The sequence below is a fragment of the Trichoderma gamsii genome (assembly GCF_001481775.2).
Source record: "Trichoderma gamsii strain T6085 chromosome Unknown Scaffold_10.2, whole genome shotgun sequence".
NCBI lineage: Eukaryota > Fungi > Ascomycota > Sordariomycetes > Hypocreales > Hypocreaceae > Trichoderma > Trichoderma gamsii.
In genome coordinates, this window is record NW_020171347.1 from 742,607 (window position 1) to 758,371 (window position 15,765).

The following is a 15,765-nucleotide window of genomic DNA, read 5'->3' on the forward strand; positions in this document are numbered from 1 at the left end:
TTGTGGCATCTTTATAAATTTGCCAATTGCAGCAAAAGAATACGCTTTTCTTGTTCAACCGTAAAGCAAATAAGTACTGTCTAATATACATCTTTCAAAAAGAGTAAATAAATCATGTCTCTAGCATATAAATACTTTCTTTTTTTCTTTTCTTTCTGCTTCTTCTTCTTCCAGAGATGGTGACTGGTTGCATCACCAAACATCGTAAACCTCAAATCGCACCTCCATCTGGGTCTAGCGAATAGTGTATACTCTTTCTTCTGACCGGCAGTGTAGAGATATACGAGTTGACATAAGTCAAATGATCTCCAAGGCTCATAGCCATGCGCCGTAACTCGTTTCGTATTTCTTCGGGCGAAGCTTGGCCAAGCATGACTTTTGACGAAGGTGTTGCTGGGAGAGGTGGGAGAGATGAATCGAGATTGCGCAATGGTGGCCGGGGACGCTGCACAGGAGGAGATTGGCTATGCGGAGACCGACTGCGCGGAGAGTAGTCTCGCAACGATGGCGGATACTGCGGTGTGCTTGGAGCAGGAGTTGGCTCTGGTGGCAGTTCGGGGTCCATGTCAGCAAAGTCGCTCAGAGAATATGGTCGGCCTTCGCTGAAGGCTGAGACATTGCTCTCTCTGCTGATATGAGACTCGTCGTGTTTTGATCCTTCATCCAAAGAAAGATCTGGGATGCTTGCAAGCACGTGCGAATATTCAGAGTCATCTGAAATATAGATAGAGGGCTCGCGGTTTGTAGCATTCATCACATAGAGCGAAGCATGTTTCTCTAACTCGAAAGGATTGGTGCCACCAATCTCTGAACCGCTAATAGAGCCGACATCTGAATAGGATGTGGAGGGCCGGGTTAAGTCTGTTGATGAATCGGCGAAGCTCATATCGAGATCTATCAGGCTCCCAACGGAAGCTCGATGGTCAACTGAAGGGGTCGGCGCAAGGTCGCTGAAACTAGAAGAATGTTGATAGGGTTCGGTAGTGTGATGAAGAAGTGAGGGCCGACCATCATCAGGTGGGGGGAGCGTAGTAGTGAGCGGCGGAAATTTGAAATCCCCCGGGTTTATTGTCGCAGGAGGAGCCATTGAAGGAAACTTCCAATCCTGAGTGCGCCTATTATCTTTGAGGTCAATTGGGTCGCTCATGGGCGCCCTAGAGAAGTTTGTATCATCAAAGTCGTAGTCAAATGATGCTTGTGAGTCGTTTGGCTTGATGGTGTCCATGTCGACATACTGTGAGAGCTCTCCGCCATGCAACGATACATCCAGATCGATTAATGATTCCCGCACGTCAGAAGGCTGTGAAGCCTCATCTCGAAGGGGGAGGTCTGATACAGGGGCCTGGAAAAGTTGGCTATAATATGCTCTGGAATTCTCTTCATAAGTCGATATGGTATTAGGATCAAAAATCTTTTCCAGAGGTGCTTTGACCGACGGCAATTGTGGCGGAGGTCTTCTCCGCGATTTGGGCTTCTGTGGGCGCGAAGTCTCATCATAGCCCTCTGGGCTGAAGTCTATCTTTGATCCGTACACGTCGTAAACTTCCTGAGCATCTCCTTGGTCCAAGACCTGCTGGTCAAATGCTGCAGTTGTGCTAAAGTTCCATTCGTCATTGGAGACTGCAATTTGGAGGTCAGCAAGGCCTTGAGCGCCACCAGCGGAGAAGAGCGACCTGCGATCTCCTCCCTGTGCCTCCCAGAGTTTGAAGGCTCGAACAAGATGGACGAGTGACGACGTTGGATGCGATTCTTCCGTATTACGGACATATCTATGGAGCTGCACCTGCTCAATCGTTGGTCGTTTAGCAACGTCGTGTTGAAGACAGTACGAGACCAAATCTCTAAGTCCAGCCGAATACTGGTCGCCCTCCAGCCGAGGCGTGTGATGCTTTAGATGCGAGCCCAATCTCGAGAAGTCGATCCCAGCAGTGACGTTGGGCGGTAAGCCAGACGCAATTTCGTATACCATGGCGCCAAACGCCCATATGTCGACCTCGGTCCCATAAGACGCCTCCTTGTCAAACAACTCCGGCGCCATCCAATGCGGAGTCCCAATAAATGTCGACCGTTTGTCAAACTTTGTTTCAATAACGCCAGCAACGCCAAAATCGCACAGCTGAACATCGCCCGTCTCGGTAATCAGCACATTGGCGCACTTGAGATCGCGATGGATGATGCCTTGGCCGTGAACCCAGTGAATGGCCTCGGCAACCTCGCGCACAATGGGAATGATCCATTTCTCCAGCAGCCCGCCGGGGGCCGTTGGCCGCATCAGAGTCGCAACGCTGCCGCCTGCGCAGTACTCTGTCACCATCCACATGGACTGGCCGACGGGCAGGGCCTCGATGACATGGTTGATGTTTCGGGCCCCGCTGTCGCTCAGCAGCTGCAGGGCGTTGATCTCCTTGAGCAGGTCGGTGTAAGTGTCGGCCAGCTTGGGGTTGACAGTGTCGCTCTCCTCGATGTCGATGATCTTGACGGCAACCAGCTGGCCCGTCTTGATGGCCGTCGCTTTATACACCCGTCCAAAGCTGCCCTTGCCGACGAGCTCTTGAAGCTGATACTGCGGGGCTTGCTTGCCGGCCTTGGAGCAGCTCTCGACGACGGCATTCTGCATCTTCTTTGCATCTTCCAGCGCCTTCTGCTTGGTGCCGGACACGTCGGGCCATCTTACTTGAAGCGACATGTTGCAGGCGAGGCCCACTTGGGCCTTGGATGAGGGTGTCGATCTCCAGGAAGCGCAAGATTTGGCATGAATGTATTTTTGGCAGCCGAGCACGGATCTCGCATTGATCTCGATCTCGCACTAATCGTCCAGTCCAGACGCTCGCTGAGCTCACTCGTCAGGATATTCCACGCGTGCTGCAGCCATCCTTGTCCGGATCCCCCAGCCGCAGATGACGATAACAGAGCGAAAACGGGACGAGATGACAAGATTAAAGTCTCGAGAGATGCCCGACAAGCCCAAGGGAGCGGGCGTGAGGCGCAGTTCTGACGCGGAGTTTAGCCGCGGGAAACCACAGCCATTCGTTTGCTGGCGCAACGCGACTACCGATTTTAGCAGTTTTAGCAGTTTTAGCACGGATGAATGGCGCTCTCTCCGCGTTTGCTTCAGGTGGCTGGCCTGAGGTGGCTGAATAGGTAGGTGGTAGTTGTGATAAGGGCAGGTGATGGGGTGTAAGCAAGACAACAAATCAGTATCCAAGGAAGAGTTCCGTCTCAGCTTTCTCTAGATACCTATGATTAAAAAGACAGTCATATTAGTTCTACTGTTGCTCTCATTCATGTCGATATACCAGTATCATCCCTTATTGTGACGGGGCCTCCTTCATCATGTCCACTATCTTGCCGTGAAACGTTGTCCAGTTCGTATTGCACATGTTCTTGATCGTGCCCACCAGCAGGCGGGACGCTTTGATCACCACGTCCTCGATCAGATCTACCCCGCCATTGCCGTTTTCTCTCACGGTCCAGACCGTCTCCATCACCACATTGAGAGGGCTGTAAAGCCTCACAAAAACACCCTTTTCCAGCGTCACGAATTCGTTTATGCTCTCAACGTTGGAGTCCCAGAGGCCCGCAGGGAGCGTGTGTACCTTGTCCGTCACCGAGTAGTACGCAGCCTCTCCCACGGCGACGATTCCTCGGTCCGTTGGAACGGTGGGAGTCACAACCTTTGATGGCTGGGGAACGGATTCGAATTTGACCATGTGAGGATCGCACTGCATGTGAATTTGGTGATTCTGTATGACTTCCAGGGCTCTGGCGAGTGACACTCCTGGAGGTAGAGTGGTTATATTTTGCAGTGTTGCGGTAGTAGTGAGCCACGCTGTGGGATGTGTCAATAACAAGTACTGGTTCTCTAACTTGGATCTATCTTGGGCGGCTCACAAGACATTATGGTTACTGTACGATTGAATTTCTTTGGAAAAAAACAAACAGATCAGAGTCGTTTTATAGCATCTAGCTTCACAAATGATGGCGACAAAAAAAACAAAAGCAATTCGCTGGTGTTGTTGTCAAGTTGACTTAGACTTCCAGGTAGCGAGGCGCAGTGGTACTTGTAGAAAGATGGCAGCACCTTTTCTTACGCTGGAGCAAACCATGTGTGAGGCCTTGGACGGGCGCTACCAGCTGAAACAAGGAATCACAGGGCGTATTATGGCGTATTACTATCACTGAATTCGACCTTTAAAATTGATAGAGTAGAGTTGAATGATATAAGCTACATGTAATCCACGTCGTCATCATCGCCGTGGCTTATTCTGGATTCGGGTTGTCTGCAGTTCCAGCGTCGGGACATCTTTTGCACCGGGGCCTATTATCAGTTCAGCTCAGTTCAGCAGATTGGTACTATACGCTTATGCCAGCGATGTATCTATCGCGTAACTCATAATGATCTGTTTTGGCATTACAATTCGAAGCCACTCTTCAATGCATTTATGAACCTAATATTAAAATTACTGCTAGAGTTAAACACTATTTCCTCTATCAAGCTCTTTGCCATCTGCTCTCCGGGTAAGAGACAAGTCGAGATCGTATTGGAGATCAAACCCCGCCATCAATCTAGCACGCACGTGACTACGCGCAGTCCCTCCAGCCCTTTAACGCGAATCGTGAATGTACGTGTCCCGTCTTGTATGACGGCACGTTCAAAAATTATGGTGCTTCAGTCTTGTCGCAGCATCAGCCATTATGGTCGCCTCTACCAAAGTCAACAGGTCTCATACGCCGAGAAAATCAACGGCAAGCTCTGGCCTTGCTAAGAAGCCTGCTGCCAAGCCAAATACCAGCATCCTCAACTTTTTCCAGAAAACGGCAAAGCCTGAAGATTCGTTATTCGTCGGTGCGGTACCTGCGGAATCCGCTGCTAAGGAGGATCTCTATGGACGTGACGATGACGCCCGGTACAATGAAGTTGAAGCTCCAAGTAAAAAGAGAAGGATTAGCAAAGATGTTCCTACCGAGCCAGCAGCAAAGAAGGAAACGGCAGATGCATTAGACAAACCATCCACCAATAATACAACGCCACCAATCAAGTCTGAAAACGAAAACGAGTCGAAGAAGCCCAAGCCCCGGATTAAGACTCCGTTCGTCATGGACTCCGACAGCGAAGATGAGGATGGCGACGACAACAGCATCAACAACAACAGCAGCAGTGGCAACAGCAGCAACAGCAACAGCAACAGTAACAGCAACAGTAACACCACCATTCCATCAGACGCACCATCCCACCACTTGAAAGACGCCGCACCGTTGTCTCCCTCTGCCCGGCTAGAACCACTTCGTGATATTACACAGGCCGAAGACACCAATGAAAAGTATAAACCACCACTGCTGGAGCAAGAAACCTCGGTTGATGCCCAATTTAATCAACTGGGCGATTTCGCTGACATGGACGATTTCGACTTAGACGAGTTTGAAGGTGAAGAGTTACGGGAGATGCGATTCATGCGGGAGCAGGCAAGGCTTGAAGCTGAAGAGGCCGGAATCCCTAGTGACGATCTCGATGAACTTCTGGATAATCACTCAATGGTAGAGAGCTGCCCGATATGTTCTGGAAGCCTACTCGGTATATCTGCAGACGAAGCTTCGCGGCATGTCAACTCATGTCTTGATGGCGATCCTATTCCACTACCTACCAAGGACATAACTGTGACCGATGTTCAACCTGAGGTAGAGGCTGCGGAGATCGGCAAACGCTTTGCTCGAGCTGCTGTCCCCAGGCCGGGTCAAGCAAATCCTCTTGAGATGAAAGCGGAAAACAAAACAACGAGCGCCTTTTCTAAGCTAATGTCTGGCAATGCGGAAGATTCGGCTTGGGCTACGGCGGCAGCGGCAGAAACTGCGTCTCGAGGCCGGCCGGCGTACGAGCGGACTTGCCCCTTTTATAAAATCATGCCTGGATTCTCAATATGTGTTGATGCATTCCGTTACGGCGCTGTTGAAGGATGTCAGGCCTATTTCTTGAGCCACTTCCACAGTGACCATTACATCGGCCTGACAGCAAGCTGGAGACATGGTCCAATCTACTGCAGTAAGGTCACCGGGAGCTTGGTTAAGCAGCAGCTCCGGACTGCTGCCAAGTGGGTTGTTGAGCTAGAATTTGAAAAGCCTTACGATATACCTGGAACTGAAGGTGCAACGGTTACCATGATGCCCGCCAATCACTGTCCTGGGAGCTCCTTATTCCTCTTTCAAAAGTCGTTTGGAAATGGGCCAAACAAACGAACTAAGCGGATACTACACTGCGGCGACTTCCGAGCCTGTCCTGAACATGTTCGACATCCGTTACTCAAATCCGATGTGATAGATTCGATATCCGGCAAATCAAGGCAGCAGCGAATTGATATCTGCTATCTTGATACGACTTACTTGAATCCACGATACTCTTTCCCTCCCCAAGGCGATGTCATCCAAGCGTGTGCTGACCTCATCGCATCAATGTCTCCTGACCCCAATTGTGCAGACGATGTTTGGCAGAGGTCAGAGAATTCCGCTGGAACGGGTACCGTGAGCAAGTATTTTCACAGTGATAAGCCATCGGACGATGCTGCACAGTCAAAATTAAAATCCCAGCGTAAACAGCGTCTCCTAGTAATATGCGGTACCTACTCTATTGGAAAAGAGAGGATATGTGTGGCTATAGCAAAAGCTCTGGGCTCCAAAATCTTTGCGTCAGCGGCGAAGATTAAGATATGCAAGCAGCTCGATGATCCGGAACTAACTGCGCTGCTGACTTCTGATCCCATCGAGGCCCAAGTCCACATGCAAATGCTCATGGAGATTCGCGCAGAAACTTTGCAGGATTATCTAGACAGCTACAGGCCACATTTCAGCCGCATCGTTGGCTTTCGACCAAGCGGCTGGAACTTTCGGCCGGGCAATGGCAAGGTTATTGGAGCCAATACTCCCCCGAGCAGTATCTCTACTCAACAGCTTCTTCATGGCAAGGGCTGGAGGACAAGATTCGGGGCAAAGGATCTTGTAGCCCAGAGAGGTAGCACCAAGGAGGCCATGTGTTTTGGCGTTCCGTACTCTGAGCACAGCAGTTTCCGAGAGCTTGCCATGTTCGTCATGGGTCTGAGAATAGACAAGATAATCCCCACTGTCAATGTCGGTAGCGACCAATCAAGAAAAAGAATGAAGGGCTGGATAGATAGATGGATGACAGAGAGGAGGAAAGGAGGGCTAGTGAGACCATTAGTAGAGGGTGAAGACGACGAACAGAAAGGCAATTCTCTACTCTGGGAGGGCAAAGCTGGCGAAGGAGGCGGAGCCTGGTGGTAGCCTAGAGAACCCAACTTGGATATTATAAACTTTTATTAAAACGTCCAAAAAAAAGATGCCAGGGGACAGATAATTTGATGGTCCGTTGCCCATGCCATGAGAAACGCCAAATGACTGCTTTATACTTGCAACAAACCCCCAGCGATCCTGCACCATAAGTGTGTAAAACTTATTACCATTCTCCGATGCTCCCGATCCAGAATTATATGATTTATCGTATGTCAACGCCAACCATCTCTTTCTTTAGCTGATAAAATAACGCCTCTCTATCCAAGGTCTATTTATTTCGCCTTGGCTTGCTGAGCAGCAGCTTCTGCGGACTTGGTTAGAAAAAAAAAACACTACCGATTTAAAGAATACTTGCCTCTCCGTGTAGCATCCTCCAGCAACTGGGTGTCGACTGAAGCGGCTGGAAGGTGGACATATCGAACGACAGATCCACGAATGAAGACGTTCTTGACAGAGCTCTACGACAAGAGGTTAGCCAAGAAGAGGGGAGAGCAAGTAGATGACTGTTTCCCATACCAGATGAGGGTATTTTAGCTCTTCGACGACTTGAATGTCGTCCAGCTTGATGTTGAGGTACTGGTCCACGCTTTTTAGCTTGCCCTTGAGCTGGATGTCATTTTTGAGCTCGACGGTGACCTCGTGGTCGATGAGCGTCTTGAAGAAGCTGTTGGAATTCACCGCATACAGATTAGCAGTTCATCTCCCCGTATGAGAATTGATCCTCATGAAATTGATTTCCATGACATGGCAGCATAGCTCACCTGAAGAAGAGCATTATGAACAGTAGAATTCTCAACAGTCCCTCAAACTGGATTTGGGTAGCGGGGCAAATATTTTGAAGAAAAGTTGCGGAGAGGGCGTAAAGTCGCTTCGAGATGAGTCGTATTCGTCTCAAGAATGGCAGCAGAAAATAGTATCCTCTTGGGTTCTTTGATTCGAGTTCCAGATCGGGATGCTTATATCTTTGGTGTTTCCTGAGTGAAAGCGTCACAGCTCATCGTGACCAGCTCCCCACTGAGGTGAAGGCGGCGTTTGGGCGCTGGGTCACGTGATGCTGAATTGAAGCGCGCATCGTTAGTGAGACTCAAAGAAATTGAGCTTCATGAATATTACAATTGGGAGGTCAAAAAGTTGTAAATAAAAGAATTTTGATGCCTTGAAGAAATTTATACAAATGATAATCTACAAAACTCAAGATCATTCCTACACTCTCGGTCTTGTTATTTATCTGGTCATATTGCATGCCCAGTTATTGCAAGCACTGGGCGACTTAGACTTGAGTATCTTGGGAATATCAAGTCTCTGCTCCAAAAGGACAAAAAATTAAAGACGTCTACTCGTTTGTCACGATCATCTGGAACGATTGTGAAGATTAATGAATTTGTTATTGTATCAATATTTAAACCATTGAACCAAGAAAAATGACTCCCCGTATCCCCGCAACATAGCCCAAGCTTCACGGTGAATCTATATATGCAAAAACTATCCTCTGTTCTTTTTTTATCGACCAGAACCTCGATTCCTCTTATGCGACATGTACAAAGGCCCGCTTCTTCGCGCTCTTCTCCCGGCTCTCTTCCTCCCACGTCTCGTCCACGTACTCCTTGACGCTCTTATCCCGGATCTGCATGCCCACCACCTTCAACGCAGCAATGTTCACTCCCATTTCGTCCTTTTGTTTCTTCAATGTGGCTCGCAGGTTCGCCCGGATGCCGTCCATCATAACCTTCATCGTACGGCTGGCAACAATCTGCTTGTGATGCGTCTTCAGCATAAAGAACAGGATTCGGCATGTGAGAGGAATGTTCATTGACCGCATAGCGAAAATGTTGATGAAGGTGAAGAGGATGGGGACCGAGGCGAATGGAAGTACCAGCAGAGCATCGTGTAAAGCAGAGGCTTTGATGCGCTGGAGGACAGACATGACGTAGGCCTCAGCGGTAATATTTCCAAGAGCAATGAAGACGGGATTCCTCTGCGGAGGCATGGCGTGAGGATTCGTAAGCTTGGCCTCCTCGTACTCTTTCATCAAGTTCAAATCGGCCATGCCCATCTCCAGAGCTTCTGCTATCCTCTCACCAGCCATCAATGTCTCTGTAGTCTGCTTTCCTGCGGCGGCAATTTCGCCGTTTTCGTCGCCTCCCTCCTGGTCTTTCTCCAGAGAAGCCGTCAAAGTGCTCTCGTACAGTTCTTCCATTTCCTTTTCTCGTTCTTCTTCGAGGAAAATTTGCTCATCCGTCTCATCCCATACGCGAATGCTCTTGTCATGACTAGCAGTAACAAGGAAATTGCCGCTATGGCTCATAGCTATTGCCCACACTTCGCCGTGGTGGCCATCCAGTCTCTGAATTTGTTCGAATTTGTCTCCATCCCAGTATCGAATGGTTCGGTCTTTGCCGGTGCTGAAGAAATGGTGTCCATTGCCGTCAGAGTTGTGGGGGACGAATGCGACCTGCAGGATACTGTCCTGATGTCCAAACAAAGCCTTGTGGCAGTCGCCAAAGTCGAGGCCCCATATTCTAATATTTTTATCTGCCGAGCTTGTAACAATAAGCTTGCTATCGTAGGAGATATCCATGCTTAGCACAGGTAACTTGTGTCCGTAAAGGTTGAGATATAATTTGAGGGAGTCGACGAAGAACACTTTCACTGTGCTATCCAGGAGTGATACTGCCAGCAACTTGGAATCAGGCGAGAATCGGAGACTGAGAATGTCATCTGAGACCTTGAGCGCCCTGGACTGAACAAGCTTAAGCTTAGGTGTTGTCCTCCGTGTTCCAAGAACCTGCTCCTGGACAATCTTGAAGTCCCAGAATTTGGCGCTTTTATCAGCGCTTCCTGAAACAACCGACTTACCATCAGGGTGAACTTGCAGCGCCCAGATAGCTCCCTCATGTGCCTCAACGCTGTCCAAGAGGGATGCAGACGCAACGTCAAATAATTGCAGTTCGCCATTCTTTGTGCCCACAACAACGACCTTGTCTCCGGGGAGGAAGGCACAGCAGAGCGCATACCCACACTCAAATGTTCTGATGCAAGTCTGAGTCTTGATATTCCAGACCTTTAGCAAGCCATTGGATGCTGATGCCAACATCTTGTCGTCTGAGCTCAGTGAGAGAGCGCGAATGTCAGCTCTGTGTCCTGGGATCTCGACTGAAAACGCCTTTGTATAATCTGGGATGTCGTCTTTTTGCTTCTTATCGCTCTTCTCCTTGGGATTTACGCTGTAGTACTCCAGCTGGTTGTTAGTGGTTCCAACTACCAGGTAGATTTGCTTTTGTCCTGCAGGCAGAGCCCAATCAATCGAGCGGACTTTGCCGCCAGTTCTCAGGATGACATATTGAACAAAGACGTCGCTGATATCGGCTTTTGATACATCATCAAGGTTATCATCTCCGTTTTCCATGTCTTCATCCTGAGGCTTGGCATCCTTCTGCTTTTCACGTCTTCGCCGTCTCTTTCGGGCCAGGCCTTTTCGAACTTCAGATTCTGATCTGATGCGCCACACATCGACACTCTTGTCGGAGCCGTGGACGGCAAAATAGTCTTTTTGAGGATGGAAAATAACCTCGGTCGCTCGATCCTTGTTTTGTCGAAAAAGGGTTCCTCGGTTTTGCAAAAATTGTGCAGAGGCGACAACTTCTACTCGCTGAGCAGATGAGCTTAATCCATCCGCATCCAGTGACCACACCTTCAGTTCTCCGTCGTTGCCTGCAGTTATGCAGCCGCTCAAATCTGGAGACACACCTAGTGCCCAGCATTCGCCGTTCGTCTGTGAGATGTGCGTCTCTATGCAGTGCTTCGAAGAGAGATCCCAGAGCTTCAAGAGAGAGTCCTTTCCGGTAGACAAAAGAAATCCATCCGATAGCTCTTCGCTGTTCAGAACCATGGCATTATTTCCGTCTTCGTCTTGCAGCTTGGCCTCAGGCTCCAAAAATTTTATCCCCGTGATCTGATCTTTGTGTCCTCGAAGCTTGTACAGGCCGACTTCTGCAACAAGATCCCAGACAATGATGTCGGTGTCCTTTGAACCACTTGCAAGCCGCACTCCAGACTTGTCAAAGGTAAGATGTGTGATTGCTGATTTGTGGCCATTGAAATTGACTATGACAGTGGCGATTTTGCTGTCCCAGATACGAATGCTGCCATCTTCGTATCCCACGGCAAACATGTCCTTATCCACGCCGCTCTGCGCGATGGCAGTGGCGGAATAAGAGCATCTTTCATCTTTCCATCGGCTGATTAGCTCGCCCTTTTTGATATCCCAGCATAGAACCTCCTCGTTGGCGGCTGTGATGGCCTGACCTGCGCCGGTCCCCGTTCGATCCTTGGAAGTCCAGATGAGATTCGATGAGCCGGAGAGAATAGAGCCGAACGATTTGGCGTGCTCGTATTTACTGCAGTCAATGGTCAAAACATGTTTTTCTGGGCTCGCACTTGCCAATAAAATAGACTCACAGGTATGATTTGACCATGGCTGCCGTCTCTCAACCTCCAAGCCGGCTTCTGCTCGTACAAGGAAACTTGCATTTACATGCCGCTGCTAGCCAATTGCGCAGATGGGATATTTTTTTTTCGAGAGTTTATCGATAATGGGCTTGAGCAGGCACTAGCGCTAGCTTTATCTTAGCCTAGCTTGGTTATCACGTGGTGCGCTGCCCCCCAGCTTGACGTCTACAGCAACGTAGCTTAGCCCCACCACGGGGGTCGGAGTCGTCAACCAAGCTCCAGGACGATCCGGAGAGAACACAGCAGCTTCCACGACTCCAGCCTTGACAATGCTTCTCCTCGACTATCAGAACGCTCTCATCCAGTCGGTGCTCACCGAGAGGTTCTCAGGGTATATACAAACCCAATCCCATTTTCCCAAGACAGACCAAGCTAACAGCAGCATAGTGCCCCGCCCGTCCATATCGACCAGACCGTATCCGACTTCGATGGCGTTACGTTCCATATCTCGACTCCTGAAGTAAAGACGAAGATTCTACTGTCTCTCCAGATTCGATGCTTCAAAGACTTGGCCAAGTATGGCGCTGAGCAGGTCCTCCAACGGGAATATGGACAATATGTTGTTCCAGCTGAAGTTGGATACGACTTCTCGGTGCTGATCGACCTCGAGAACCTACCAGAGTCCAAGGGTACGATTCAATCTCAACTTTCAGCGACAATGTCCCCGAATCAGAAAGCTTACTTTGGAGTATAGAGGAACGCGACGCGTTGGCGATGCAGTTCGCTCTACTGAAGCGCCATGCCATGGCTGCCCCGTTCGAGCAAGCATACGAAGAGCACTACAAGCTGAAAGAGGAGGCATCCAAATTTAGCTCAGAGGAGGCGCCCAAGGGTGTCATGGAGGGAGGAGAGGTCAAAGCCATCCACTACCGAGAGGAGGAGGCCATTTATGTAAAGGCCAGCCACGATCGTGTTACCGTCATCTTCAGCACCATCTTCCGAGAAGAAACCGATAGAGTGTATGGAAAGGTCTTTATTCAGGAGTTTGTCGATGCCCGACGACGAGCTATCCAGAATGCTCCCCAGGTGCTGTTCCGAAACGACCCCCCACTGGAGCTGCAGGGCGTTCCTGGAGTACGAGATACCGGCTCCGGAGAAATCGGATATGTTACTTTCGGTAAGAAGGTCGTGCATTCAATTGATTCGCTGTACTAACTTGCGCACAGTTCTCTTCCCAAGACACCTGACTCCCCAGCGAATGGCTGCCGTAATCTCCCACATCCAGACATTCCGAGACAACTTCCACTACCACATCAAAGCCTCCAAGGCATACATCCACTCTCGAATGAGGAAGCGAACCGCGGATTTCCTGCAAGGTGAGTTTGATACTCTATGTCAATGTAGTGGAGGTATGTGCTAACGTCTCCAAAGTGCTGCGTCGTGCGCGTCCCGATAACGAGGAACGAGAGAGAAAGACGGCTAGCGGCAGAACATTCAAGGTGCAAAGCAGCTGAAGCGACTCGCAGTCTGTAGATTTTTTTTTCTCCCTATCTAGCCAAATTAGAATTGGGCATCATCTGTTGAGCGGATGCGGCCTCTGACATGGATGAGGCGGCGAGTGGTGAGGTTCATAAGTGTACGCAATGAATTTTATGATAGGAGCCATATAGTCCATAACTCTAGTTTTTACAATAAACAAAATCAATATTTATTTTTATCTTCTACTATCATGCATGAATTTGCCAAAGGTGCAATCGACACAGTCTCCAAGTTGTGCTTCTGATTTGTTGATACCGGGCATTTAAATGTCACTGTGCAGAGCGTACCTGTAGTGTGCGGCGCTACAGTAACAGTGAACAGGCCGCTATAAACCGATTTTACCCAAGCCAGCAGCTCGGCCTCTAAACTTGGACCCTAAACCAAACACTCTCGAGGCCGAAGTCGACCTACGGGTCGCAAATACAATGGTATGGCCATTTGGAGCCTCAGCACCCAAAAAAGACACGGATCATGAGGATCGGCCCAAGAAGAGACCTGTTTCCTGGTCAGATTCTTTAAGAAGTAGCGAGGCTGGGCCCCTGGAAGCCGCCAAAGCATGGGCACCCATGGTTGGATTTTCCTTGGTAGGCCTCGCCGCACTGCAGCTATATGCGAACTACCTGAGGCGTATCCCAGGAGCAGCCTATGTACGGCCAAACTTTTTTCGCAATCGGAGCTTGTACGGCAAAGTTACGAGTGTTGGCGATGGCGACAACTTCCATCTGTTCCACACACCTGGCGGGAAAGCTGTGGGCTGGGGATGGCTTAGAAAGGTCCCTGAGTCAAGAAAGGAGCTCAAGGGACGGACTGTAAGGACCATTCTCTCTTCCCTCTTGCCACCAGATATACTTGAGAATTTACTAACATAGAGGCGTCTCTACTTGTAGATACCAATCCGCATTGCCGCGGTTGATGCGCCAGAGGGAGCGCATTTTGGAAAGCCAGCACAACCCTACTCTGACGAGGCCCTGCAGTGGCTCCGAAGCTACATCTTGCACCGAAATGTGCGCGCATACATCTACAAGACGGACCAATACGAGCGGATCGTGGCTACTGTCTACGTCCGCAGGTTTCTCTTCCGTAGGAATGTCGGACTCGAGATGATCAAGAGTGGACTGGCCACCGTATACGAAGCCAAGAGCGGCGCCGAGTTTGGGGGTCTGAAAGAACGATATGAGAGGGCAGAGGCCAAGGCAAAGAGAAAACGCAAGGGAATGTGGGCGGGGGATCCAAAGGCCTATGAGAGTCCAAGGGAGTACAAGACAAAGTGGGCGTCGCAGCAAGGCAAAGAATAAGGTAGGCCATCGCGGTGGTAAGTAGTTTGCACTCCGCAAAAATAACTAGAGGTCTCACTGGTTGTCATGGCACACAGTTGTTTGTTTTGGGGCTGTCCATCTATAGATGGCGTCTGCGGCGACGGGTGTTTCGTGACTTTAGCCAACCCCATGCTAAAGCTTCCCATGACCGCGATGCTTTCACACGATACACAATTCACCTGTATGCAAATCGCAATCGCCGGGACTAGAATGGAGGTCGAAAAATTTCTTCGTAGACAATTAGCCAGGACGATGTGAGACACTAATCCACGGAGCGTGGAGGGAGACTCGGTCGAGGGATTCGCCGGTTGGTGGGAGCATCAACGGATCCGAGCTGTCATCGTATGGTATGATGAACGGCTTGGTGTTGACGCAGCGGCATGCACAGACTTGGCTTTGCAACAGCAAACAAAGAAAAAAAGTCAAGATATGGAGAGCCAGTGGTGACATGAACACGCGACGGAGGTAGCCATAGCTTCTGAGCTTTGGCCAACCAACAGCAGGGACGCAGAAGCGATGGCGGGCGTGATGACTTTGACAGCTGGGCACTTTTAATAGTAGCATTTTCGATCAAAGGCATCTGGTGATCTCAGCGAGTGCTCCAGACTCTGGTGCTACGACTATCTTTGGCTGTCTTCCGCAGACTTCTTTGTCTAATACTGGTCCCCAGGAGGAAACTTGTTCACTTTTAATGGTGCCGTTTCAGCTTAAACTAATAATAGTTTATCTGCCAAATTCTTGTGTGTTCTCATGGTTAGTTTCAACAGCTTCGCAGCTAGCCTGTACATAAAACAAAGCTTCACATCATTCCCCATTGGTAGGTAAGCTGTTGTTTCGTCTTTTGGGGGGTTCCTGAGCCAAGCAAGAGTGGACCGACGCTTTGTGCCCCTGGCATGATATGAACGAAGCATCCCGCGAATAGGAACGCAGGGCGGCACGGCGAGCCGTAGACAGAGCCGTGCTCCGATGCATCTCGCAATCACAAATGCCGCCAGGGGTATCGCTCCGCCAGAGGTTTTGATCTTCTCTCTTTGATCATCTCTCTCTTTCTCTTGTCTGAGAAGAAACATCACAAAAGGGCTGTCTTTTGCGAAGCTGAGGGGAACCGTCCATCTTTTTGATTGTTTGTTGCTTATTTCGAAGCTCGCCCATACAGCTTCTG

General features: G+C 49.7%; 6 protein-coding genes across 6 annotated transcripts; 2 read left to right on the plus strand and 4 right to left on the minus strand.

The window, feature by feature from the left end:
- Positions 1 to 211: 211 nt before the first annotated feature.
- On the minus strand, positions 212 to 2,686 carry TGAM01_v203855 (STE/STE20/YSK protein kinase; the record flags this gene model as incomplete). The annotated part of the gene is made up of 1 exon (XM_018803835.1): positions 212 to 2,686. One exon carries the CDS (start codon positions 2,684 to 2,686, stop codon positions 212 to 214), a length of 2,475 nt encoding a protein of 824 aa, XP_018662886.1.
- Positions 2,687 to 3,308: 622 nt separating this feature from the next.
- Positions 3,309 to 3,898, minus strand: TGAM01_v203856 (hypothetical protein; the record flags this gene model as incomplete). Its single annotated transcript, XM_018803834.2, has 2 exons — positions 3,309 to 3,829; positions 3,892 to 3,898. The coding sequence occupies 2 exons, from the start codon at positions 3,896 to 3,898 to the stop codon at positions 3,309 to 3,311; spliced, it is 528 nt and encodes a 175-aa protein (XP_018662885.2).
- A 797-nt stretch (positions 3,899 to 4,695) lies between these two features.
- On the plus strand, positions 4,696 to 7,290 carry TGAM01_v203857 (hypothetical protein; the record flags this gene model as incomplete). The annotated part of the gene is made up of 2 exons (XM_024549297.1): positions 4,696 to 4,930; positions 5,246 to 7,290. The coding sequence occupies 2 exons, from the start codon at positions 4,696 to 4,698 to the stop codon at positions 7,288 to 7,290; spliced, it is 2,280 nt and encodes a 759-aa protein (XP_024406002.1).
- Positions 7,291 to 7,631: 341 nt separating this feature from the next.
- Positions 7,632 to 8,074, minus strand: TGAM01_v203858 (U6 snRNA-associated Sm-like protein LSm2; the record flags this gene model as incomplete). The annotated part of the gene is made up of 3 exons (XM_018803832.1): positions 7,632 to 7,757; positions 7,816 to 7,963; positions 8,061 to 8,074. 3 exons carry the CDS (start codon positions 8,072 to 8,074, stop codon positions 7,632 to 7,634), a joined length of 288 nt encoding a protein of 95 aa, XP_018662883.1.
- A 750-nt stretch (positions 8,075 to 8,824) lies between these two features.
- On the minus strand, positions 8,825 to 11,774 carry TGAM01_v203859 (hypothetical protein; the record flags this gene model as incomplete). The annotated part of the gene is made up of 2 exons (XM_018803831.1): positions 8,825 to 11,696; positions 11,758 to 11,774. 2 exons carry the CDS (start codon positions 11,772 to 11,774, stop codon positions 8,825 to 8,827), a joined length of 2,889 nt encoding a protein of 962 aa, XP_018662882.1.
- Positions 11,775 to 12,077: 303 nt separating this feature from the next.
- Positions 12,078 to 14,582, plus strand: TGAM01_v203860 (Arp2/3 complex; the record flags this gene model as incomplete). The annotated part of the gene is made up of 7 exons (XM_018803830.1): positions 12,078 to 12,139; positions 12,196 to 12,437; positions 12,503 to 12,925; positions 12,975 to 13,124; positions 13,180 to 13,247; positions 13,635 to 14,096; positions 14,175 to 14,582. The coding sequence occupies 7 exons, from the start codon at positions 12,078 to 12,080 to the stop codon at positions 14,580 to 14,582; spliced, it is 1,815 nt and encodes a 604-aa protein (XP_018662881.1).
- Between the last annotated feature and the right edge of the window lie 1,183 nt (positions 14,583 to 15,765).